Source organism: Montipora capricornis, chromosome 10 (assembly GCF_036669925.1).
Source record: "Montipora capricornis isolate CH-2021 chromosome 10, ASM3666992v2, whole genome shotgun sequence".
NCBI lineage: Eukaryota > Metazoa > Cnidaria > Anthozoa > Scleractinia > Acroporidae > Montipora > Montipora capricornis.
In genome coordinates, this window is record NC_090892.1 from 38975085 (window position 1) to 39002584 (window position 27500).

The 27500-nt window shown below is 41.8% G+C and overlaps 3 protein-coding genes and 1 long non-coding RNA gene across 4 annotated transcripts in view; 2 read left to right on the top strand and 2 right to left on the bottom strand.

Moving 5' to 3' along the window:
• LOC138021839 (uncharacterized) overlaps nt 1-27500 on the top strand; it is a 380926-nt gene that overhangs the window by 219820 nt on the left and 133606 nt on the right. The gene's annotated exons all lie outside the window — the stretch shown is intronic.
• On the bottom strand, nt 7981-13966 carry LOC138019104 (uncharacterized). Its single transcript, XM_068865776.1, has 2 exons — nt 11129-13966; nt 7981-8600 (listed from the first exon to the last, which is right to left on the bottom strand). The coding sequence occupies exons 1-2, from the start codon at nt 13834-13836 to the stop codon at nt 8306-8308; spliced, it is 3003 nt and encodes a 1000-aa protein (XP_068721877.1). The 5' UTR covers nt 13837-13966; the 3' UTR covers nt 7981-8305.
• Nucleotides 13744-14612, top strand: LOC138019105 (uncharacterized). Its single transcript, XR_011126104.1, has 2 exons — nt 13744-13924; nt 14071-14612. It is a non-coding gene; the product is annotated as an uncharacterized lncRNA (long non-coding RNA).
• LOC138021874 (uncharacterized) lies at nt 17063-21694 on the bottom strand. Its single transcript, XM_068868898.1, has one exon. The coding sequence runs from the start codon at nt 21189-21191 to the stop codon at nt 18057-18059; it is 3135 nt and encodes a 1044-aa protein (XP_068724999.1). The 5' UTR covers nt 21192-21694; the 3' UTR covers nt 17063-18056.

The following is a 27500-nucleotide window of genomic DNA, read 5'->3' on the forward strand; positions in this document are numbered from 1 at the left end:
AAGAGATTATAAAGCTTTATAATCTCTTGATACAACTCATTGACACTTTTCACTACAGAGAATTTACAGAGACTGCGAGCATTCATCTTTGCATTGTTCCGGTAAGGTAGTTCCCAGACCTCGCGCGTCAATCCTTTTGGGTGAGGCGGTGAAAGAGGTAGGCCTTGGAACTAGGCAAACGGGCAATGAACTACATTCCACCAAGAACATGTAATACAATGTAACAATGTTTCCACGCCATTGAGTTTGGGGTTTACATATGAAACATAGCGATGAAACAATTAGCCTGCCCGCAGCCGGACATGTCACTAGAAACCAAGGTCAAAACCTAGATATAGTCCGTCTGCGCAACGGCTTCCAAAAACTTGTTTTGATGTTACGCAGTTTTACAGGGATTTCTGTACCCCTGTACGATTGGCTAGAATCTTACGCACTTTTTTATTGTATTCGCGTGTTGTTTAAGCTTATCCTGATTTTGGAGCCATCGTTTTCATTGCATATGTCAAAATAACTTCTTTCTTCAAGGGCCCTCGGGGCCTCGACCTCTATCTAACATGAGTGCCAGTGGCGATGAAGACCTCGAACCACTGAAGAGAGTTTAAAGTCGGGATCCGACAGAGATAACACAGCTCTGCAATGGCAAAAGGATTTCACCATCGGTCTGAGTTACAAAGTAGTTGAAGGACTCAGTGAACTTGTGGAACAAATACGGTGTAAAACATGACGGGAATTTTTGACATTTTTGAAGGACAAAGCATCTTTCAGTAAGTGACTGACAATAATTTGTAGTGCACAATATTGCGTTGTGCTTTTGGTACTAATAACATGGACATGCTGATGAGAATAAAAATTGAGGGCCCAAAAAAACAGGCTGATTATCACCACAGGGCTGCAGTAGACAGGTGGTGGCTATCAGGAGAACGACAAAGGAGACAATCACCAAATATTTAATACCTTTTTTATTATACTTTTGGAAATATCAATTCTAATCTTTATATCAGATATGGTCATTAACATTTCACGAAAGAATTCGCTAGTGGTCTCACCAGTTTGCTAGTGAAAAGAAGTCTTACAAGCAACTTCGAGTCCTGCCTCTTTCGTTGGACATCATCTCCTTTCTGCGAACTGATTGGCAACCTCGTTCCCAGGGTCTCTCTTCTCTGCCTCCATTGTCGTTCTCAACGACAATGGAGGTAAAGAAGAGAGACCCTGGACACGAGGTTGACTGATTGGGTGGTATGAGAACTGTTATTGCATTGAGTGTCGTAAAACCAAAACCAAAGTAATTACTTTGGCTAATCAAAAAGGACGGAGACAATCCAGCAAACCAATCAAACCTCGAAGTAATTACGTGTAGCCGACGCAAAGCGTGGAAAAATGTGCACCCGCGAGTCACGATTGGTTTTGGTTTCACCTCTGATTGGTGGAAAAAATGACACGAGAACTTTGAACCAATCACTGAGTGAAGTAATGCAAAACCAAATCAATTCGCTAATTACTTTCGACACTCAATTGAAAACCGCTCTAAACGAGAGACATTTCAGTAAGTTTCAGTGGAAATACAGTGAGCCTTGTGACTTTTTTTTATTTTCTGGTGTTACTATTTGGGTAATCTTCGCAGTTGTTCAACAACTGATTTCCTGATTTCCCACATTTTGAGCATCACGGCTCGCCGAAAATGGCTGTTCTATTATAATTGCCTCGCTAACCCGTTTTGGGATTGCTTGGAGGTTGTTATCGAACATTTGAAAAAAATTCTTCTGGTTTCTTGTTGGAAAGTTCAAGACCATGCTGTTTTATGCCAGCCTTTTGGTTACAATTATTGTTTACACATTCGCCTCTTGTTTTGCTGCCATCCAAGAGTGGCCTTGGATCAGATCTTACAGAAATGTCGGAAAATGTGTCACGCGAATTTAACAGGATGCTACCGTGGAAGAGACGGTTACCAATACGTAAATTGAAGGAAACCTTCGCCCTGAAATACTCGTCGAGGATCTCCGAACACGCGTCTTATGACCCTTTTGCGCGTGCTCACAGCAGGACTCGTTTCTACCTCGATCTAAAGTTGGCTATTACATCATCGTCAAGTGTTGAATGAAAAAGACGCAGACATTCTTGAGACCGGCGAAATTAATTTTGATGCCACTGGCAACGCTAAGTTGGATTTATTAAATGTCAATTTCAATTTTTGATCGACGTAATTCACCACAAATGACTGTGGTTTACCAATATTGTAATGCTCTAATCTTATAGGTCCTAGGCATTAGTGCTTAATTTTCATTGTTGGATCATCCAGCTTAATTTTCACTGTTGGATCATCCAGGTAGTTGACATGACAGCCAAACGACATAGCGATAGCCCGGTATGAAATTCCACTCACCAGCTAATGAAGAAATCAGGGCGACCACTTGTCCCGTGTTTGTAGGAGGGTCCCCAATAGGAATAATTCTTCAATCCCGCCATCCCGACCAAATTTTCCCTTCATCCCGTAATCCCGAACTTTTTTATCGGCCAATCCCGATACCGGTCATGACGTCACAGCATGATGTCCATACCTCGTCGTCAATTACAACTACAGTTGATTTGGAAAACACCTTGTTAATATTTTCCACCGACCTTCATCATCCAATTGACCTTACGGTAGCATTCGCAATCACAGTTTTGAAACCGAAATGATGGGGTTCACTGAACAAACAAATAAACACCACCCCATAATTATTAAACGGCTGAAACTTTAGATACAAAAACGACATTTCTGGAGACAAACATTTACAAAGGTTCAAAGCACGCACTTCTCCTTGTGCCACTCACCAGCAGTCTAAAGGCTCGGCTCAGAGACTTTTCAGAACAAACTCCTCTAAAAATATATTTGAAGAACTCATCCAAATTATTAAACCACGCCAACGTGAAAGAGGTTATCCCGGGTTTAGTCTCATAAAACGAGGAAGAAAATATAGTTTTAATAGTTTTTACAGATATTGAAGTCTTTTGCAAGGGCCAAGTGCCCCTTTTGTGGGCTTTTATGATTGGCTTGGGTGTGCTGTAGCAGTTAAATTAATGTGAGTAACAAAGCCACCTTGGAACGCATTATTCAACATGATGAGACTGTAAAAAACCGAAAGCTCAAAGCCATATAACCATAATTATTTCTTTACAGAGGGGTCACGTTTAAAACATGGAACTGACTAGAGGCAAGCGTTATAAAATGCCACGAGATTTCGAAGTTGAGATTACAATCTTGTTTAAAGGACACTCAGAAATGCAACTTAAAAACAGGAAACTGGCTCTCTTTCAAAAACCACAGGAGAGCAAACCAATCTTGCCTTCCGTTACACAATACCACCCAGTAGTGACGAAATTAAAACACATCATCATGAAAGAATGGCATTTAATAAAGCGACGACCATTGCTCAAAGAAATCTACAAAAACCCGCCCATCATGTTACAAAAGAGGGCAGTCAATAAAAGATATACTCGTGAGAGCGAAATTACAAAACCGAAAAACTAAAAGGAAAGGTTACGTTTTATACAAACGTTGGCCGTGCAGCACTTATATTTTAAACAGAGTTAACTGAACAGAATGTAGGGCTAACGCTCACATGGTTCATATGGGATAGAAATATAGCACTTCACATTACATTCTGTTCAGTTATAATAACGTAACCTTTCCTTGTACTTGTACATGTTCATTGCCGTGACTTTAACATCTCCAGTTCCCACGGCTTGCTCTCGTCTGACCTTGTAGCTCAGTCGGTAGAGCGGAGGAGATCTAACCCGAAGGTCGTGGGTTCAATTCCCACCCTGGTCAGAGATTTTCTCTGTCCTTTTGTGGGCCCGTTTCCATCAGTAGGGCTAACGCTCACATGGTTCATATGGGATAGAAATATAGCACTTCACATTACATTCTGTTCAGTTAACTGTCGTGTAGGCCTGTCACTCCTGTACACTTAAATTTCCGGTCGTTTCCGTCGTTGCCGTTGGCTGTCAGAAATCCCGAATCTCGGGGCTTCAAATTGACGATTTCCCAGATCCCGCTTCGTAATAACGGTAAATCAAGCGTCCGGTCCATAAATGCATTCCCGAATCCCGATCCCATATTTCTTTAGAATCCCGAATCCTGGGCTCCAAAAAGGCCAAATCTCGGATTCTGAAAACCCTGTTGAGGACCCTCTTGTATCCAGCAGTCGAAAATAAAGAAAAGAAACTGATCCAATTAAGTCGTGACTTCAGTTATTTTCCTCGGGCTTGTTGACATTACAATTTGAACAAAAAAGTCAACTGCGAACTAAAATCCTTTGATCTTAGATGCAAAACAGTCTCTGTGGTTGAACTGAATTCGATCAAGAAACAGTTGTCAGGCCATATAATCAGTCAACCAAATTTACACCACGTAAAGCAACTACTGTTTAACAACCTCAAATACAAAGAAACTGGGAAACGCATTGGTACACTACTTGAACAAGCAGTATACTGGGGTGGACTGAAAAGGGAATTAATGAGAACCTATTAAGGCTAAGGTGGAAAAATCTAGGTTTCTTATAGGCGGGTTTTTACTGTACTTAAATACTCAGTTGCACCGACGAAACGCTTATATTCCACAAAAGTCATGCAAGGGCCTATCTGGACCTTGAGCGCTCTTTGATCAGCAAGGTAGGGAAAAAGGGACATGTAACGCAGCTACAACCAATATAGAGCAGAAGGAGGAAGGACTAATATTGGGAAGAGGGAGGATAACGTTTCTTCTTCTTTTCCACCGCTCCCACGAAGCGTCTTTCGAGGCTTCGCCGCTCGCCTCGCGCTAGATCCAATACGCGCTACAGAACTTAGAGAAGATGGAGAAGACGAGACTGCTCACGGTCTAACTTATCTCTTAGCTTATATTAAACTGCCCACAGTCCCCTATTTTCCCGTTTGATCGTCGGGATAGAACACAAACTGCCGCCATCTTTGTTTGAAACAGCGAGCGCGAACTGGGGAGAGCGACATAACTACCGGGCAAGTGGGTGGGGACCCCTGCCCCCACCCACTCGGTAGTTATGTCGCTCTCCCCAGTTCGCGCTCGCTGCTTAAGGCGGGGGTACACCTGAAAGCCGTTTTCACGCCGCTTAAAATCGGTTTAATGGAAATATCTCGTTCGCGTTTCAAGCAATACAAAAACCCTATAGATATATATGCTTAAAACACAAACCAATGTTTTGGGGTGTTTGGTAAATTTTTTGGTGATTTTTCGGTGTATTTGGGAGAAGATAGTTTTTCTCAAAATAGTAGTAATTTTGGAGAAATAAGTAATAGTTACAATTTGATGTAGTTTAAAAATTAGAATTTGAAGTTTTGAAGTCCCCTACCAGCCTGGTGTGCTCTTGGGTTGGGGACAACTGTCTGTTGGTGTTCCAAAAATAATTTTCTTTCTTTTATGCCTTCTTTAAATCTCTTAAAATGCCCTTCAAATTCTCGTGTACTCCCACCTCAAAAACAAAGATGGCGACAGTTTAATTTGTGCTCGATCCCGACGATCAAACGGGAAAATGGGGACTTTGAACAGTGTACTCATATCTGTTGTTGCTTTTTTTTTTACTGTTGGTTTTGTTAGGTTTAGTCGAAATTTTAACTAAAAGATCTTCGTTCACTGAGAAATTAGAGGCAGTTCATGAACTGTTGTTGGTGGTCATATACGGCATATTACGTTGGATGAAAAAGCGTAACGTTTGATATATTCTTGAAACAAGTGGATGCCTAAGGCTACTTTCAGGGAACAACTCGCAATTCGTCATGACGTCATCTACCCTCAAGACTGCAGCCAATCGCATCGCATCGCATTTCCTTGTTGAGTAACCGGAAGTATTAACCTGTAGTTTTTGCACTGTAAAAGATTTGACTTTGTTCCGTAGATGCAGGGTTGCTGTAAGGTAAACGTCTCTTTACGAAATACGGCATTGATAACGAAAACTTAAATCATGTCTTTCTCCGCCCTAGTTGATCCCTTAGGAGATGGCACGTCATTTGATATTCGTTCGTCGGTTGACGGTGCTACGAATTTTACCGTGAAGACACTTCACTTATCTTGCAAATCAGACGCATATCAGAGACGTGAACACAAGTACGAAGGAATCATTATTTATGGTCGCAATGGTCAAGGAGATTGGCGGACTGCAAACGGTACTCACTATAAGAGTGGCTATGTTGTAATCATGCAAACCGACACCAGTTCGTTCAAAGATCTGCAAACAAAATGGAATGAGCCGGGCAAAGTACATGGCATCATCTACAGAAAAGCGTTTGGAGAATCTCTCAAGGATCCGGAAGGTGAAGGCTTTGGAATACAGTATGACACAACAACTAAGTCTTTTGAGTTTGGCGCGACTGTATTAGGTTCGACGTTTGAAACCGCTGCCGTGCCATCGTAGTGCCATTGCCGAGCCAAATTCATTTAAGTTCGGCACGGCAGTAGCACGACGTTTGGACCGGCCTAAGCTCTTTCCTTTCTCTTCCGTTAACTCAACAGCTCTAGCTTTTGGGGTTTGTCGCGCATCCCTTCCCCCCTCAGGTGGAAGGAGGGACGAGGGGGAGGATAATGCTGCCAGGTTTTTTCTTTACAAGAACTGTAAAACGAGAACTTCGTAGCTCCTGAGATATAATGGAAAAGAACTTTTAGTAGCTTATTCAACGCAACGTTTAGTCTATAAATAACGATTGTGAAACCTTTTGCATTGGATACAGTGGGATAAAATTATGGAATCGAAGCACCGAAAGGGACTGCAAAACATCTTATGGTTTGTCACTTCTGACGTCAAGGAACACCGTCAATCTTTTCAGGGTCAGAGACAATTCGAAAGGTGGAGAAACAGACTCCTTAACCTGCATGGCGTAGTCAGGAAAGGAGGTGATCTTTCAAACAAATTTCTATCTTTTCTTATACAGATGCAGACTACGTCTAGTACAAGTAGAATTAACTGTGGGTTCTTAAGCGCCGGATACCAGCTGCACTCCACCGCCTACATGAAGTTGAACCTTTGCTAAGCAACTTGACATACAACTATTGAACTGAAACAACCATTTTCGAACGGAAGGTGCAAAGTGGAACTTAGGGTTGCAGGTCAGTGTTTTACCATAACCGCGCACCGGTGGCTCAGTTGGTTGAGCATCGGGCTGTCATGCGGGAGGTCGCGGGTTCGAACCCCGGCCGGATCAACACTCAGGATCTTAAAATAACTGAGGAGAAAGTGCTGCCTTTGTAATTTCGTCTGCAAACTGTTAACCTTTCAAGTTTTCTCGGATAAGGACCGTAGGCCCCGTAGGCCCCGTCTCACAAATGTCTTCTATGTGCATAAGTTCCCCGTGTTGTGGCTGCCCTGTTCTCTCCAGCGGAAGTGGCCGGCTTGGCGGTGATGTCTCTAAAAAGACTTGTGGTGTATCAGGACACCTAAGCAGAAACAGCCACAAGTCAAAAAGGGACTTTGCCGAGTGGGTAGGAACATGGAGATGTAAGATGTAGATGTAGATTGACCTGAAATACCCCATACCTTAACAAAAATGCTAACCTTAGGCTAAAACATTATCTTAAGCACAGTGTTTAGGGCTAATGTTAGCATCAGTAAAGGTTTGGGTTATTTGAGCTATGGTGAAACAATGACTTGCAACCCCAACCTGCTACCTGCAGTTAAGGGTTTCCTACTTTTTGGTATTCTAAAAATAGTGCAAATCAACTTCTTTGGCTTTAAAAAAGGCAAGAGTTGTTGTGTCTAGCGATAAACGACCTTGCATTTCACGTGATCATCAGGGGGTTCATAAAGGGTTGGGCACTGAACAAGTCGACGAATTGTTTACAAGATTTTGCTTGCTTATTTTCAAACATTTTGTCCAACATACAGTACAACAAATGGTGAAGCCTTTAGCCGCCGTTTCAACAATGTTGTATTGCAAAGACCAATCAGAGTTAAGGGCCCAGTCTTCAAAACACAAACAAAACATACGCCATCATAAGGTTGCGTGACTAAAGTGACGTGTTTTCAACAACGTTATATAATTATGTGTATCCAACATTGTTTATAGAAGCTTTCTTATAACAATGTTGGAACATGTTCTTCTAACAATGTTACAACATGTAGCTGGGGCTTAAAGGTGAAAAACTGGAAATTTCTAGGAGAAAATACAGTATGTTTGCTACGTGACATGTATATGGATGGTGATTCATGTATTCAACTGAAGCTGTTAATCTGGCTTTTTGCTGTACTCCCCTCCCCTTGCACACTAAAAGAGTTTTAAGGGTACAAGAAGAAATAATATTGGTTACCAAACTCTTGCTTAATTAAGGAATCCATTCTTCCAACTCATCTTCAAAACTGTGGTCTTCACAATACAAAAAAGGGGTTCTGTCTTGTTGGCGTCCTGGCATAACATTGTACACATGGCAACGTCGCGTGTGGGGGTCCTCATCTGATGGTAGTGAAGTAAAGAAGTCATCCTGATAGCCTGGACAGGTTTGCGAAGGACAGGCTGGGCCACAGTGAAAATTGATGAAGGGAAAATCCCTCCTACAGATTCCATCAACCATGGAAAATACTTGACATAACACATCAGATGGTTTCATTTTATTCTTGCGCCTGAAAAAAAATATGACAGCAATGTTTACAATGAAGAATAACAATTATTAATGAATGTGAAGATTTAACTTTTCACTAATAATTACAACATGTACAGCAAAGATGACTTGAAAAACAGGAAACTTAAGATTCAACATAGCCAATGAAATTGTTCCTAACTGTTGCTCGGTTGCTTGAAGCAAAACATGTATTTTCCGTTCTCCTAAAAATTTCAAAGTGATTGCCAAGTCCGAAAAAGCTTGTAAACATTTTTTTTCATGGCATGAAAAACAGCAGAGAATGAACAGTGTACAAAATGATATAAAATTGTTGGGTAGAAATACATAAACATCAAAGAAAAGGATATGGGTACGGTGCTTACTAAACTTCAAGATAGTGCAACTCTAGTAGCAAAATGGTATGATTTAAACATCCTACAGGGAAACCTGAAAAAATATTACACAATGAACATTCGAAATAAAAATACAAACTGCACTGATAAAACCAGTATAACCATTAATGGTAAGGACATAATAGAATCAGACAGTTTAAAGCTCCTAGGTGTAACTATTGATTGTGAACTCAGTTTTAATAAGCATGTGAGTGATGTTTGCATGAAAGCCACTCAGCAAATAGGGGTGATTATGAGGTTAAGGAATCTCATACCAACTGAGGCCAAATTACAACTTTATACTGAAGGCAGCCATCCTCCCTCACTTAAATTATTGCCATTTAATTTGGCATTTCTGTAGGGCCTTGGATACTCGTCGACTGGAGAGAGTGCAGGAGTGGGGATTGCACGCAGTTTTTAAGGACAAGATGTCTAACTACCAACAGTTGCTAATAAAAGCCAAGTTACCATCCTTGCTCAATAGGAAACAACAACATATATGTATTTTAATATATAAAGTGAAACATAATTTGTGCTCGCAAACAATTTGTAACTTGTTCATGACTAACAATCATTCCTAAAATTTACGGCAAATGGATTTCTATCTACATAGGTTTAGCACTGTTAAGTATGGAAAACATTCAATAAGATATTTAGGCCCTAGACTGTTCTGGAGCAAGCTATCAAGTAAAGACAGATCGGCTGCCACTCTCAGGCATTTTAAGACAATGAAATGCAAACACAATCAGTAAGTAACATCATAGAAGGTTGAAGTCGGTGTTACTTATGTAATTCGTTCATGATTTTATTAATTTTAATTGTAGTTATTTGTATTCTTTAGATGAATGGTAACTTATTTGTATTTGTATTGTTTTCTATATTTAGCTAAAGATTTTAGTTACATTGTAAGTGTCCCCTATTAGTAGAGGATATTCTCCCCTGCTAGACTTCATTTGACATGTTAATAAAGTCATTATTATTATTATGATTATTATTATTATTATTATTATTATTATTATTATTATTATTATTATTATTATTATTATTACTATTATCGTCATCATCATTATCATCATCAATGTGCAAATGAAATACGCTTTGTTTTCTTCAAGAGTCCTCACATACAGACAGTGTACATGTATCATTTTCAGTTTTGGTTGTACCCACAATAACAATTTTTTTTTTTAAATGTTTGTTTATCACCAGTAAGGAAAGTTACGGCTGTAATGGAAAATGTACCAGGTGCAATGTTTTCGGCTGTGACCAACTTTTGGAAAAACGAATATAGATTTGTATACCATAAAATTAATGTATGGCCTTGTAAAAAATAGGCCCTCAAAGCGTGCATGTGGCTATTGTATTAATATACATGTACATGTGTAATGCCATTACAGAAAAGCACTGTTTGTCAATTGTACAATAGAAACAATTGAACCATGAACGGTCATGGATTTTTTTTTACATTTTCTTTTTTTGGCATCCAATCACAGGCAAGTACTATCAATGACATTTCCTCCTTTACCTACATGTATGGAAGAAAAAATAGCCCACAAATTTGCAAAAAAGTTACTTTGAGTTGTGGACAGTGTTTGAAAAAAAAATCTAAAAGAATGCATGTGTTGAAAAATTCGGCATTGTCTTTAAAGACTCTGTAATCTTCGGCATTGATTACAGCAAATGCACACCTCGCATCTAGTCAAGTTTATTCAACAAAACTTTTCACCCAAAGAATATTAGTCTGTTAATCTCTTTGTCGAATGAATTTTGATTTAAAAATTGCTTACTCCTAATTACTGTCATGTCTTTACTCTTTATGATAAAAATATTTGTGCTGATGAATAATTATTATCAAAAACCCCAAATTTGGTTTATTTTTTTAACAGTGTTGCACTTGTCTTATACTTTGTGTTTTTCAGCAGCGCTAATGAATACAAGAAAAAAAGAATTAAGAAAGAAAGGATCCACATCAAGTACGACCTGAACTCACGAGCCCCAAACCTACTCATGCGCATTTAACCACTCAGCCATGTTGTTCAAAATATGCAAGAAATGTGGACACTCACTCTTTTCCTTTGCAAACAGACTGATTCACTGACTATTCAGAACTTGCCATTACTGTATCACAAGAGGGATAAAAGGCTAAACCTTTTTCATATACCTGCTGTTGTATGCAATCTCAATCATTTTCTCTTCCTCCATCAATTTTAGCTTGTAATTAAGGTAAGGATTCATCCAAAACTTGCCAGCATCTCTGTAAAGAACAGTTTGGCCATTTGGAAACTCAACGTTACTGTTCTTCTGTGCACGAGATAGCAGGCGATGAAACAAGGCCTCAGGAAGGAACTTGCTAAATAACACATAGAACTTCTTATCTGTGTAATGGTCATGCCATACTGGTTTATCCCCATCTGCAGACAGTGGAAGCAGGGAGGGAACAAAGTGTGTTGCCTGTACATCACAATGATGCCCCCTTTTCATTTCTATTCTCTTGTATTCTAAGGGACAAATGAGATCATATTGCTCAAGGAATGCTGTGATAGCTTCTTCATCTTCCTTCACCTTGCAAATGATGCTCTGTAAAAGCGCTTTGGTCAAGATTCCTTTCCTCTGCAAAAGGCCCCAGTCATGCCTTAAGCCCCTGTGTTGGGTGCTTTCTGTTGATGGGGTAATGAGTTGGATGACTATATCAACCAGTATTTTAGGCTTAAGAAGAATCCAGTTTGACAAATCCACATCTTCCTTCTTGTCAACATAAATGATCAGCCCTTTCTCGTGAAAATACTGCAAAGTTTCCTTGGACCAAATACATGCATGGCAAACAACATTGTCAATTGTCCTTTGGAACTCACAAAGTTTGAGACAAAACCTGGCATTTGGATTCTCTTCAAGGTTGATAATTGCATCTTGGACCTGAATCCATGACAGAGGGATTTCCCTTCCAATGGTTTCCTTGTTTTGTTTAGCAACAGATATGATTTCCCTTTGAAGTGCTTGAATTCCATTGTCCATGTTTCCCAAGGAATTCTCTACAGGAAAGAAGAGCAGCATTTCAGCATCATTTGCAACCAGCTCATCACAGTACTTCTTCCACAGGAATTGTTTTAGATGATCATCCAATATTTTGATGCTCTTATTATCCATGTTTCCTCTGTGTGTGCCAACTAGCAAGATTGGTGTTCTGCGTGGTACATGGCTGCAAATAGATTCCATCCAGAACTGAAGTCTCTGAATGTGTCTGGATATGTCCCTAAAATACACGTCTGCAAATTCTGCCATGTTAAATACAACGATATATAATCCATGATGCCTAAGAAAGAGATGATGATACGAGTAATATTCCTTGTCTCCAGCAAAATCAAGCAACTTCATTTTAAAATAACTGAACTTTCGGTTCAGTTCACTCTTCGATTTTGTCATGTCTAGGACATCTTCTTCTCCAAAAATTGCAGAATGAAACATGTGGTCATCTTGCTTCGCATTGTTATTGATGGCACCAACTGGGGATTTCATGTTCATGTATGAACATTCGATGTAAAGATTATAACAGGAAAATGTTACATATATTATGACAAAATAAGGGATTGCTGGTAACAGTACCAAACCAAAAGAAAGGAAGACAATACCAAACACAATGAGTGCCAGCTTTCGATACCATATCCCTGAGAGTAATTCATAAAGTCGCAGTGCAAATACAATTGCCAAAAAGAAATGCCAGACATATGATGCAAACACAGCAAAACCACAGGTGTATTCAAAGTTAACTTCAATAAGTGACAATGCATAATGGCAACTCACATAGCCAGAACAAACAACCCAAAGAAATTCATAAAATAACATCACTTCCATGGGTCTAACCTTTGAGTCAATCAACCTGTGTTGACATGGATGACACCATTTTATTTCAATAGGTTTATAGATAATCCCTTTTAACAAAAGGAACACGAAAAACAAAAGTACTCCAACCGTGAGTATGGATAATGCAATACCGACATGAATAATCATCTGACTGGCACAGCATATTTCATCCACGTAGCATTTCGTCATAACAGAAAGAAAGACACCTATTGTCAGGAAGCGAGGTTTTCGGGTCCATTCATTCACTATCGTGTATATGTATGTTGATGTTCTGAAAAAATGGGCCATTCTGGGAAGCGAGATAGCTGACAAGAATGCTATTAATGATAGTGCAGTGGCAAGGATAAATATGCCATGACATCGTGTCTTCACCAAATGACGTAAATGTGAGGATGTTGGTGCATTTAAAATACAATTTATCACAAATAAGACCACAAGTAATTTCACAGTTTCCAAAGCTCCAGGTATTGACAATAGGAGAGTAACTCTTCCATCTTTCCTAAGCAAGATTAACTGACTTGAAACGGCCTTGAAAAACGAGCTGAAAATTCCAAACGCAAGATCTTTCTTAGTATCGACGGTTTTCCATTCCTTGTCCACAAGTCTCTCCTCTATCCCCTGCGTTTCCTCTTGTCTCGGATCAAATGGCTCCCCGGTCAGCGACTTGACCAAGCTGGTTTTTCCAACTCGTGCATCACCCAGAACCAAACACTGGCCACGAAAAACAAATTGACTCTGAATTTGTTCCTCCTGCATATCTTCGGGCAAAGGCTGGGAAACTGAGCTTTTCAACAATTCCTCACATCCCTCACTTCCTTTTGGCAGCCAACGATCGAGTTCTGAATAGTGTAACTGGAGAACGCATGTTTTATGAGTCACACAAGAGTCTATAAATAGCCTATACTCGGGTCTGCCAGAGTACAGTGAGTGGTGTATGGTTAACTTAGCACTAAAGAAAAGGAAAGAGAGTAGTTTGTCCTTCTCACATCGGCCTTCCATTGCGATTCTCATGATGTTCGACTGTGTATGTAGTGAATACCCGGACCCAGATTATCTTAATTACAGGTGGTGACAATGACCACTGGACCATGGAAACGAGGTAAAAATAGTGTGTTTATTCCAAAGTGGCTGAGGACTTTGTTTTTTTACTAATCGATGGGTATTCTTGCTCAGTGTTTGAGAAAGGACACGCTAATTGAACGGTTTAAGAGGAAACGAAATGACTCATCGAAACATCTTTTGCAGAAAAAAATTAAAGAGAAACCAAGGTGAGATGTATAAACATCTTTCAAAGATGACCAAACTTCCGTGCAGTGATGCACGTAAAAAACACTTTGTCACGTGCGTGAGACGTGAAGATGTGCACTATATCTCAACTCTTGAAAATACTTTCAGAAGTACACAAGTTCCTTCCTCAGTGAGGATGGCCATGCCAAATGAATCCATAGCACTAGAATCAAATATTTAAAATATACCATTTGTTGTAATTTAAATACTCACAGTAGCATGCACCCAATTGTCAAAATAAATATGTTATTTGCCAGCTGGGAGGCCCATATAGAGAAAAACTGTGGCCGAGGCCTTGAAATTGCTGCTCGAGGCCGCAGGTCGAGGGCAGCTTTTTCAAGACCGATATCACATTTTTTTGCTATACGGACCGACCCTTTGCTAGTAAAAAACTTTTTTTTTCCTTCTCTCTAATCCATCCTCTCTTAAAATCACTTGTTTTTAATTTTTGACTTGCACCGCACTTGATATCGAATGCAGTATTAAAGCGACTTACAAACTGAACGTTTCAAAGAGAAATATTTTTTATTTGAATTCTATTTCCAAACCTCTTGTCTAATGAAAAATAACCTCTGTACGTAAACGGAGTCGGTGTCAAAAAAATTGTGTTTCGTTTCCGGAATGGTAAGGGAAGGAGAAAAGATAGAATACTGTAGTGTGGATCACTTGCCCTGTCATCGTTATTTCGCTTCGTGTATTGAAACTCTCGAGAAATAAAGATAGAAATGTGAACGCAAACTCTCTGAACGGTGAGAAGCCTGTCAAGGAATATTAACCATTAATGTCACTGTTCCTTGGTATCAACATGCATAATTAGCTTTTAAACACATAAAGCAAGGCGCAATGGAACGAGACAACAGACGTATTGGGGTTTTTTGAGGGAAACACTGCCTTGCGGCCTGTTAGCTATGCGACTTCCAGATTGCGTGACATAGAACAACCTCACTTATCTCTCCAGCACTACGAGCTGAGTGGTAAACAGGAAGTGCTGGGATCGGACAAGAGTATTCAGGAGTACCCAACGAAACCGCTCCACAAAAAAGCCGCTCTGCAGGCTGTTTTCGAGCTGGCTGGCTGAAAAAAAATTTCAAGAGTGAGCTGGCTGGTCTTTGACACAAACCGCTTCTGGCTCACTGAGACATGAAAAACGTTTTTCCTGGCTGGCTATATAAAGCTCAGATTCTTTTTCCTGGCTAAGACATTGTTCACTTTGTCCACTGGCATAAAGCTCTTTTAGCTCAAGCATGTAATTAATTGGACAGAGAAATGATAGAAAATTTCCTTTTAGTTTCTGGCTTCTATCAATCAAGATTTCGTCACACAATGACTCCTTCAAAGAGGCGGGCGCCTCTGTTAGCAGGGAAGGCTGTGTTGGGTTCATTCTAATCTTGCGGGGGAAGGCGGTTTCCTATAAGATTTACGGCAGAGGAAAATTGTCAGGAAAAAAATTATTACCAATCAAACAAAGACTTTTCTTGTTTAAATATAATTCCAACGCCCCTACACAATGTTGCCTGTCGTCACGAATGTGTGCGGTTGGATGACAACCGTCTGTTCTCAACCGTTGCTTAGCTGTTCCAGCAGTCCTATAGCAAGTAGTTCGCCGGGATCAGAGAGTGATGCATAGCTTTTTTGTATCTGAAAACTTAAAAGGACCACCATAAGGTAAGCAGGATGTTTTGTAGTATTTATTTTGATCAGATTGTGGAAAAGTCCTCATGGAATGATTGCAGAATTTGATTTTAATTCCGTCTTTTGCAATTCAATTCAGTGTTTACCGAACGGATTTTAGGCTACCGCCGTTTTGGACAACATCAAGGACACAAAGCGAGAAAGGTAGCGTGGGCTAAAATTTCGCATGGAACTGTTAATGTTTAAATTTTGTATTTTTGTATATTGAATTACCTATCGTTGAGTCTCCTTAAACAAATCGCCATCGTTTCTTGAATAAGTACCGGTTTACCTTTCGGGGTTTTGTCAAAGTTCTGCTACCGGCACTTTAAGATAAGAAAGAGAGACGTTGGGAATGGAGTTGATTAAAATTCTGCTACCGCGCTCCATGGTTTTTCGTACAACTACCCAAACCCTAATGTGAATTAACAAAAACTTCGAAATTGAGAACAACCTCTCCAGAATATATTGCTCGTTCTTTAAGCCACGCGCAGATCTGGCAGATCAGATAGATATTTCGGGTAAAAAATCGATTCTTATTCATCCATAAATGGCTGAGCACCGCGGTAGTAGTCCAGCTCACTCTTTCTCCTTATTCTCATTCATCAACTAAGGACCATGGTGGCAGTCTATTTAAGTACCTTGTCAGTGAACGGGTAAGTCGAATTTTTCCATTTTTTTATTGTTACGATCATGGTATTTTATTGTACGCTGGGGATGGTTCAAAGTACAATGCAACTGTTTTTTTCCAGTGTCGCTGCAGCTGCAAATATGATTACTCCCTGTTTAATCAACTTTTGTGGCATAGTTAGTAGAGGTTTAACTGAAAAGGACAATGCATGCATTTTTTTCACTTTGATTGAGCCGCTTATAACATCTCCAATATCGATTCAACACTAACCTGACTATCACTGAGATCTAAGATAGCAAAAAAAATGCTCGAACTTCGCTTGACTGGATATGTACATGTAACCGTGCATTTGCAAATCAAAAGAAGAGGAAATCAATGAGGAAGAGTAAGCGTACAAAGAAATATTTAATGTGAAAATTTGTAACGACAAGAACTGAATTAGTTTCGTTTAAATTTCTTTAAACAAGCCGCGTCTCTCTTTTTTCCCGTAAAAGCACTGGTGCAAACGCAAACGCATCTGTGCCTCTTGTCTGAATTCTGCGTTCAAAATAATCAGGCTAGTTGATGATTTCACAGGGTTTAACCATTTGGTTGTGGTACGAAATTCCCTCAGAAGCAATGGCCAGTTACGAGTTATAGCAGGTTTATTTCACTTTATGACAGATACATGTCAAGCTGTGCAAAACTGTATACTTTTTTATTGGTTAAGACCTGAATGATAGTGTGGGGAATAAGTGAGGAACCCACACTGTCACTTTTTTTCAAGATTATAATTCTCTCAGATCTTCTCGCGTATACAACAACGTTAGGTCTATACCCGACTAGAACTACAATCAATTGTTCCCTTATCTCACGGACGCACCTTGATCACACGTAAGCTGATTGGCTATAAAGATCTTTCACGCAAAAGATAAACAAACTTATTTATCGGAGCAGACAGAAAGTAACGCTCGATTTCCGGACAGATATCTCGCAATCATAACATCAACATTAGTTAAATCAATACTAATTATCTTGTTTCCGACACACTCCCCCCATGTGCTTTCCACAAGGAAGCACATGTAATCAGAGGAAACTTGATCAGTTCATTTAAGTATAGTATAACAAAAACGAAGTAGTTTTTCTTTGTTGAAGTTTGAGTCACTCAATGCCTATATGCAACATCATAGTTCGATCTTATTCTCTGGTTTTAAAGTTCTCCATCTTCAGCAACACCCTGAATACGCAAGGTAGCAGCCACAGCAGCATCTCTCCTTGGACGGAAAACTGATGCTCCAGCATTAAGCAGTGGCGGCGCTGCAGCTCTTTCTGGTACTTTATCACAGGTTAATTCCAGTGGGTAAAGGTGTTGGATTGGTCTCTCCAAGAACGTTTTTCCCGCGCGTAACTTCACCGCTCGCACTTTTCCATCTCGTCCTTCAAACAGCTCTTCCACAACACCAAGGGGCCACTTCCCACGATTTTTGTCTTCTGTACGGATAATGACGACATCTACGTTCAGTGGCCTGGGTGTACCTGGGATGTTGTGAGTGTGTCGTTCTCTCAGTGCGGCCAAGTATTCCCGCGTCCAGCGCTTCCACAAGGCATCTTTGCAGGTCCTGAGGTACCTTTCCCGTTTTCGCAGATCATAATCTTCCTCTCTTCACGGCTGTAGCTCAGGCAGGCGTATAGATCTTTGGAATAGAAAGGAGGACGGGGTCAGTAGAGGGAGCTGGACGTCATCTTCCACATACGATAGGGGGCGGCGGTTTAAGTGAGTTTCCACATCGAGCACAACTTCGGACAGCTCTGACCAGGTCAGCATTCCTCCCCCAATCACTTTGTAGAAAGCGCGTTTAAAAACGCCCACCAGTCGCTCGAACTGGCCGCCCCACCAGGGTGCTCGACTCAGGTTGAATCTCCAAGTGATCTTCTCTGATGCTAGGTAGTCTTGGATTTGCTCGTCTTTCTGGATTTCTTTCAACAGTTTTGCCGCTCCCACGAAAGTCCTTCCATTGTCTGAGAAAATCTTAGATGGTCGTCCTCGTCTAGCGATGAATCGCTTTAGGCTTGCCATGAAGGTAGTGGTTTCTAGATTTGGTAGGATTTCTAGGTACAAGGCTCGCGTTAAACTGCAGGCATAAAGCACTAAATAGGCTTTCCCTTCTTCTCGCGAAGACTTGCGGTACTTAATGGGGCCGGCAAAATCAACACCCACTACTTCGAAAGGACTTGATCCCTCTCTTCTCTCAGGTGGCAATAAACCAGGGGGTGGAGCTGCGAGAGCAACTGCCTGAAAACGCTTGCACCCGTAGCACTGCCTGATGGTTTTCTTTGCAAGGCGTCTAAGGCGTGGGATCCAATACTCCTCTCTGATTTTAGCCATAGTGAGCCCCACTCCCCCATGGAGTGTGGCTTTGTGGGCGTGTTGAACAATTTTTTCAGCAAAGGTCGTTGCGTCTGGTATGTAGATCGGATAGGGACCCGGTAGTCTTCCACGGCACTCTAGCAGCCCGTCTTTGTTTCTCTGTAAGTTGAGCCTCAGTCGGTCTTCTTCCATGTTTGCAGTACCCTGGCTTTGGGCGCGCATCAACCAGAAGAGGGTTTGCTTTCCAATTTCTTCTGTTGTGAGAGGGCCCTTTGTTCTGTTTGCTCTCTTTGTTCTAGCATTTTGGGCGAACCGCATGATCCAGGCGCACACTCGCAACGTCTTCCAGTATGAGCTTTTGGCAAGGAGTTCGTCGAGCTCATCGTCAGAATTCACGGCCAAGGCGAATAATTCCTTTGTGGTTTTCACCTCTTGGTTGGATTCCTTACTGGGTGCGGTGACAAGGTTTTCTGGCCATTTCCTAGGGTCACTAAGCCACTCTGGTCCACTCCACCATAGTTGGTTCTCTTTAGATACCAATCCACCACGGCTGGCAAGATCTGCAGGATTGTCTTCAGTTGGTACGTGCCGCCAGATAACCTCAACATGCTCTCTGATCTTCCGTACTCGGTTAGCCACAAACTGCTTGTAGTCCCCTCCACCTAATATCCAGTACAAGGCAACACTGCTGTCCAGCCAACAGTGTAGGGAAGTTACTGGGAAGCCTTGAAGTGCGTCTTGTACGTTACTCAAGAGGTTTACAGCCATGTGTCCCGAGACCAGCTCTCGTCGAGGTATAGTTAGGCCTTGCTTCGCTAGTCTTGCTTTCGCCGCGACAAGTCCTTGATTTAAAGTGCTTGGTTGTTTGACGACGGCGTAAACAGCAGCAGCGACACCCTTTCCGCTTGCGTCCCCGAAGGCGTGGAGTTCAATTTCCTCGATTGATTCTTGGGCGCTGGTCAGTGCTCTTGGGCAGGAAACTTCATGTGGTAAAGAGCGCTCCCACTTCTGCCACAGTTGTTCTAAAGGCACCGATAACGGTGCATCCCAAGCGGATTTCTCTTCGCAGGCATTTCGGTAAAGCAGCTTTCCTTGTAAGGTGATTGGCGCGATCAGACCAAGGGGGTCATAGATTCTTGCTACTTTTCCAAGAATCCCTCGTTTAGTAGGTTGCGCAACTTCTTCTGGAATAGTGACTGCAATTTCGTCTGTTGATTTATCCCATTTTAAACCAAGCAGACCGCACTCTCTGGACTTTACTCCTAGTTGCTGTTTGGCATAGCTCAAGTCATCTTCATTCCCGGCGTCCTCTGAGATCTCTAATTTAGGGATGTTTGAGTGCCACTTGTGCAAATGAAAGGTGGCCCGGCGAAATATTTCGGTCGTTTTAGCTTTCTTTTCTTCGGTTTCTTGGACAGTTCCTCCGCCAGTAATGAGATCATCTACATAAAGTTCTCGTTCTATTCCCGCAACAGTATCAGGGTGATCAGCTCTACAAGTGTTTAAATGGTGCTGGATTACGCCGCCAAGCAGAAAAGGCGAGGGTCCCAAGCCAAATAGTGCTCTGGTGAACCTGTAGGTGCGAATACGTAAGGGATTCTTGCCGTCTAGCCAATGGAAACGCAGTGCGTCTCGGTCTTGCTCGCGGATACGCACTTGAAGAAATGCCTTGCGAATATCACCGGCTAGGGCTACTGCATGAAACCTTCCTCTTAAGAGTACTTTCCACAGCTGATTCTGTAGGGGTGGTCCAACTTCTAGGCAGTCGTTTAGGGAGGGAGCTGAGTCATAAGCTCTCGCTGAGGCATCGTATACAATCCGCGTCTTAGTAGTTTCGGCGCTCTCTCTTACAACAGCCTTGTGGGGGATGTAGAACTCTCGTCCAGATGCTGGCATCTCTGCCTCTTCTATAACTCCTTCATGTAGCTGTTCTTGGATGATTGCATCATAGTCGTTAAGCTTCCCTGTTTTCTTCAGTCGCTGAACTAGGCTTCCGAGTCGCTTCAAGCTCCCCGACTTGTTAGAGGGCAAGGGAGGATGATCTCCTTTCCAGGGAAGGCCGGTCTCGTACCAGCCTTCAGGGCTGCGGCTGAGCTGTTCGATGAACTCTTCATACACCACGCTTTGATCTCCATTTGGTTTATCTTCGAGCCCTAGAACGTCCATGCGGCAGAGCTCTTCATAACTGGTTGAGGTCGTTTGGGCTAAGAACATGCTGTCAAGGTTTTGCTCTGTTCCTGGAGACATAATGGTCCACCCAAAGAGAGTGAACTCGGCCACAGGCTCTCCAATGGATCCAGTACGCTGGGATGTAGACGTTTTAATCTTCGCGTAATCACTCGCTCCCAGAATAACATGAACCGGAAGTAGGCTCTTGGTGTCAGTGTCTTCTATGTCCACGCCTTTCAGATGACGGTATTTTCTGATCATTTCCCTGTAGTTCGGGTTTTCCACGCACAACAGTTCAGCCCGGTCTATCCTGTTTGCGCTGAGAGGGATGGTATAGTTTCCTTTTGTGTCACTCACTTGAACGTTGTAGGTTTCGGTTCGCTTGGTAACGGTGCCCACAATAGTTTGTATTTGTCGCGTTAGAGTGCGTGACGGTACAAGATTTAATCGATCCAAGATGTATCCCGAGGCATAAGAGGCAGTTGCCCCGGTATCCAAAAGGGCTCTACAGGTCACGCCATTCAATTTGACGAGCACAACGGGATGGCACACTTTCTCTCCTTCTTGGGTCGCAGTTAACGCCACCCCACCGCTGGTTGTTGTTTGGCGTCCAGCTGTTGTCGAACGATCGCAAATAGACGAGTGATGCTTTTGTTTACAGTGTACGCACGATGTGCGGCTACGGCATTGTGATGCATTGTGTTGTGTTCCAGTGCAGTTAAAACACAAGCGTTTGCTTTGTAGAATTCTTCTGCGCTCCGCTGGAGATGTCACGCAGACACATTCCCAGGATCTGTGAGTCTCGCGATCGCAGTAAACACACACGCGTCGTGAGATTGGTCCGCGGTCTTGCGCGTAGAAACTATTATCGCGAGGAGTACGAGGAGGGCGCGGCGGTCGTGGAGGCCGAGAACGCAGATGTGAGGGCTGTGATGGAGAGATCTCGTGAACCGACTCATTTACTTCCATTGGATGGATAGCTTTCCATTCTTCTAACGATCGCATTAGCTCCGCGAATCCCCAGTCTTGCCATCCTGGTTTTCCATTCACGAGATCTGCTTTTATGCCCGGCAACTTGTCTAGAACCCCACGCACCATAGACAAACAACCAGAAAGTTTACCTAGAGTCTCTAGAGCTTGAACATTATAGTTCAAAGTTTGCCAAAACTTGTGGATTTCATTTGGTTTGCTTCCAGATATCACCGGCAACGCATTGATGTTATCGATGTAAGCTCGCACGATCTCGCTCGTTTTCCCGTAATTAGATTTCAAGATGTTCTTAGCGCGTTCGTAGCCTTCGGAGTTAAAGGGCAAGCCATCAATTGTTTCACACACATTACTTTCCAATAATTCCTTTAGATGGGCAAACTTTGTAACCGGTGCAATATCCGCTGCATCTATTTCGGCTTCAAACTTATTCCAAAAGGAGAGCCATTTTTCATAAGTGCCGTCATACTTAGTGATAACCAGCTTTGGCATTTTTACATTTCCCTTACTGGGAGGCTTCGCAGTAGGTTGATCTAATGATTGCAATTTTGACTTTTGTTCGAGTTTGAGCTTTTCAAATTGCAGTTCGTCCTCCCGCCTTTTGGCAAGGATGGCTTCTTCCTCTTCAAGCTTTTGGGTTTTCTCTTTAGTTCCGATTTCTTCCAGATAACGAGTTAAATCCGCTACTTGCAAATCTACTTCATGAATTGTTTTTTCGATCGATGCACCCCATGCCTTCACATCTTCGATACTTTCTGCCGCTTCCAGCTTACCCTTCTCAATGTCCATCTTTAGATCTTCGACGTTCGCCACAATTTTCCTTAAAGCTTCTCTATGGCGGGCTATTTTGTCGTTGTTTCCCTTTTCCACAACTGTGTCAGTCTTGCCGCGCGTTAGAGCTAAAAGTTGAAGCTCGGCATCAAGAGCCTTGAGTTTAGGTTCCATATTCGTAGATAAAGTGTCCCGTCGGAGGTGCCACTAATGTGGGGAATAAGTGAGGAACCCACACTGTCACTTTTTTTTCAAGATTATAATTCTCTCAGATCTTCTCGCGTACACAACAAGGTTAGGTCTATAACCGACTAGAACTACAATCAATTGTTCCCTTATCTCACGGACGCACCTTGATCACACGTAAGCTGATTGGCTATAAAGATCTTTCACGCAAAAGATAAACAAACTTATTTATCGGAGCAGACAAAAAGTAACGCTCGATTTCCGGACAGATATCTCGCAATCATAACATCAACATTAGTTAAATCAATACTAATTATCTTGTTTCCGACAATAGTTTGGATATTTTAGAATCTCTCGTTTGTTTTACAATGTCACTTAAATAGTAGCAATTTACATATGTTCGTAAATTTTGTGATTGTAAATTTCCCCTGTTACTCTGTACGTTTCAAGCTTGGTACCTTGCGAGCCAAGGAGACTGGCGTTTCCTTTAAGATAAAGTGGGCGCTTTTGCCGCTTTTCCGCCCGGTCATGTCAAGCAGAATTGATACTATGAAACCATTTTTTAATGTTCGTAATTAATTATAATTCCGGAGGGAGGTACGCCTTAGTTTCAACCGTAAACCTTTTCAGTTTGGCAAAAAAATTTACCACTACAAACTGATAAAAGTTTGTCAATTAAAGATCCGCGCTTGTAGTTTGGAGTGCAGGTCTGTTTATTTTCACGCCTTTATATCGCGTACGCTTTTAGAGGCGGCCGCCAACCGGATGCCAATTTTGTTTTGAGCGATCACCCCAAGCTTTGATTCCAGTGAACGCTATGAACTTGGCAAACATACACCAGCATCGAGAAATTTTTGGAATCGATCTTTCCTTAGAGAAAATTCAGATTCACAGCAAACTGGAACAAGACGTGTCCGTTCCTTCCTTTTACCAAGAATGAAAAAGGGTGGCAAACAGAAGTGGAAAAACGAGAGCAAAATAAAACTTGACCGCCATTGAAGACCACGTGGTACTTCGCTTCGCGATGTTCGTCTGTTCAGTTTCTCTATTTCTGTGTCTGTTCAGTTTCTCTGTTGCCTATCTCAGGGGTTTTATAGCACAAAGCGTTATTAGAAATAGTAATTTTAAAAAACAGTATGAAAGATCGGTTCGAGTTCCGTGGATATGTAATTCCACTTGACATAGAAAACTTGACGAACGGAAGTTAAGGTTCCATTCGAAACAGCACAGTTCAAAACCAAAGATAAACTTCCCGCTTCGAGAAAAGAACACGCTGTCTTATTATTGTGACCTTGTTGCCTTGGTTTCAGACAACCTGGATGTGACCTCTTATGAGCTTGCGTTGGTGTCTGTTACTCATGGTGCGATGACAGCACAATAATAATACATTTTCTTTCCAAGTAAATCACACGATCGTCCGCTTCGAGAAATGAACACGCTGTCTTATTATTGTGCCCTTGTTGCCTTGGTTTCAGACTACCTTGATGTGACCTCTTATGAGCTTGCGTTGGTGTCTGTTACTCATGGTGCGATGACAGCACAATAATAATACATTTTCTTTCCAAGTAAATCACACGATCGTCCGCTTCGAGAAATGAACACGCTGTCTTATTATTGTGCCCTTGTTGCTTTGGTTTCAGACTACCTGGATGTGACCTCTTATGAGCTTGCGTTGGTGTCTGTTACTCATGGTGCGATGACAGCACAATAATAATGCATTTTCTTTCCAAGTAAATCACACGATCGTCCGCTTCGAGAAATGAACACGCTGTCTTATTATTGTGCCCTTGTTGCCTTGGTTTCAGACTACCTGGATGTGACCTCTTATGAGCTTGCGTTGGTGTCTGTTACTCATGGTGCGATGACAGCACAATAATAATACATTTTCTTTCCAAGTAAATCACACGATCGTCCGCTTCGAGAAAAGAACACGCTGTCTTATTATTGTGCCCTTGTTGCCTTGGTTTCAGACTACCTTGATGTGACCTCTTATGAGCTTGCGTTGGTGTCTGTTACTCATGGTGCGATGACAGCACAATAATAATGCATTTTCTTTCCAAGTAAATCACACGATCGTCCGCTTCGAGAAATGAACACGCTGTCTTATTATTGTGCCCTTGTTGCCTTGGTTTCAGACTACCTGGATGTGACCTCTTATGAGCTTGCGTTGGTGTCTGTTACTCATAGTGCGATGACAGCACAATAATAATGCATTTTCTTTCCAAGTAAATCACACGATCGTCCGCTTCGAGAAATGAACACGCTGTCTTATTATTGTGCCCTTGTTGCCTTGGTTTCAGTCTACCTGGATGTGACCTCTTTTGAGCTTGCGTTGGTGTCTGTTACTCATGGTGCGATGACAGCACAATAATAATGCATTTTCTTTCCAAGTAAATCACACGATCGTCCGCTTCGAGAAATGAACACGCTGTCTTATTATTGTGCCCTTGTTGCCTTGGTTTCAGACTACCTGGATGTGACCTCTTATGAGCTTGCGTTGGTGTCTGTTACTCATAGTGCGATGACAGCACAATAATAATGCATTTTCTTTTGAAGTAAATCACACGATCGTCCGCTTCGAGAAATGAACACGCGGTCTTATTATTGTGCCCTTGTTGCCTTGGTTTCAGACTACCTGGATGTGACCTCTTATGAGCTTGCGTTGGTGTCTGTTACTCATCGTGCGATGACAGCACAATAATAATGCATTTTCTTTTCAAGTAAATCACACGATCATCCGCTTCGAGAAATGAACACGCTGTCTTATTATTGTGCCCTTGTTGCCTTGGTTTCAGACTACCTGGATGTGACCTCTTATGAGCTTGCGTTGGTGTCTGTTACTCATAGTGCGATGACAGCACAATAATAATGCATTTTCTTTCCAAGTAAATCACACGATCGTCCGCTTCGAGAAATGAACACGCTGTCTTATTATTGTGCCCTTGTTGCCTTGGTTTCAGACTACCTTGATGTGACCTCTTATGAGCTTGCGTTGGTGTCTGTTACTCATGGTGCGATGACAGCACAATAATAATGCATTTTCTTTCCAAGTAAATCACACGATCGTCCGCTTCGAGAAATGAACACGCTGTCTTATTATTGTGCCCTTGTTGCCTTGGTTTCAGACTACCTGGATGTGACCTCTTATGAGCTTGCGTTGGTGTCTGTTACTCATGGTGCGATGACAGCACAATAATAATGCATTTTTTTTCCAAGTAAATCACACGATCGTCCGCTTCGAGAAAAGAACACGAATTCTTATTGTTGTGCCCTTGTTGCTTTGGTTTCAGACTACCTGGATGTGACCTGTTATGAGCTTGCGTTGGTGTCTGTTACTTATGGTGCAATGACAGCACAATAATAATGCATTTTCTTTCCAAGTAAATCACACGATCGTCCGCTTCAAGAAATGAACACGCTGTCTTATTATTGTGCCCTTGTTGCCTTGGTTACAGTTTCGGGGGGTGGGTGGGTGGGCGGGGGGGGGGCGGGGGGGTGGCGTAAGAGCATTATTTACTGGCAAAACGAAAATTTCCAATAACTATCGCTGGCTGGGAAGGGTTTCAACATGACAAATGCCGCTGGCTGGCGCCCACAGCGAAATGTATACCTTCCTGGCTAGGAAAAGGCCTCAAAATAATGGTTGCTGGCTGGCGACCTCGGAAAATAATCTCTTGCTAGCTGGCTCTGAAGAGCGGATATTTATTTCCCAGGGTAGTTAAATATTAACCAAAAATGTGTTAATGGATGCCCACATATCGTGTAAGTCAATAACAGATGAATTCAGAAAAAGTGTTCGTTGGGTACTCCTGAGTATTAGCTAGTGAGCAATGTACAAAGGCAACGAGCCAACAAGCTTGGGGGAGCTCGAGGTCGCTGCGCAGACTTAAACACACCACGCAGGAGCGACCCAATTTTAACTGTGACGGCAAAGCGATATATCCAACCCATCTCCAAAGGGAGAGAGGGAGGGAGGGGGAGAACTTTGACAAATTGCAAACAGCTAGTTGATTTACTCCAGAAGACAAACTACCAAGTGAACCTTGAACGATTAACTGAGGCTTTTATAGCTAGACCCTGTCTATTAAAATAGCCAGTTGCACAGGTTCTACCATGTAGCAGGTAAGCATTACACCGTGCTCTTTAGCACTACTGAATGAGGGTTTAACAGATTTGGCCAATGCAGGTGTACGCTATAATCTGAGATCTAGGAACAAAGTCTTTATGTCCTCGTTTTATTTACAAGAAAACCGTTGATTGTATGACCTTGAACGGCCGACTACAAAGAACGCGAAGATAACGGTCTCGTTGCATTAACCGTATTTTAAGGATAGCGCAGTAAAATCTCATTTAAAGAGAAGAACAGATACTCGTTTATGTGCACAATACATCGAAGCATAAAGTCTACAAATACCTTCAAATACTTACACCTGCATAACATTTCAAATTCCATTTTCCGAGAACTTCTCATGATTACATGTGTTACATACGAACCATGGCGATTACTAGCTTTACAATCACTGGTGCCTCGTTAATCCAATTTATTACTAAGACTTGTTTGCATTACTAATTAACACGAAAAGGGATAACTTGGGAATTCTTAACAATATATCCTTCAATCTAACC

Excerpts from the sequence above, each read along its gene's own strand:
- LOC138019104 (XM_068865776.1), bottom strand. The coding sequence starts at position 13,836 with ATGAGAATCGCAATGGAAGGCCGATGTGAGAAGGACAAACTACTCTCT. Across the intron at positions 8,601-11,128 it reads GAGATTGCATACAACAGCAG|GCGCAAGAATAAAATGAAAC; the intron begins GTATATGAAAAA and ends ATTTTTTTTCAG.
- LOC138021874 (XM_068868898.1), bottom strand. The coding sequence starts at position 21,191 with ATGATCAGAAAATACCGTCATCTGAAAGGCGTGGACATAGAAGACACT.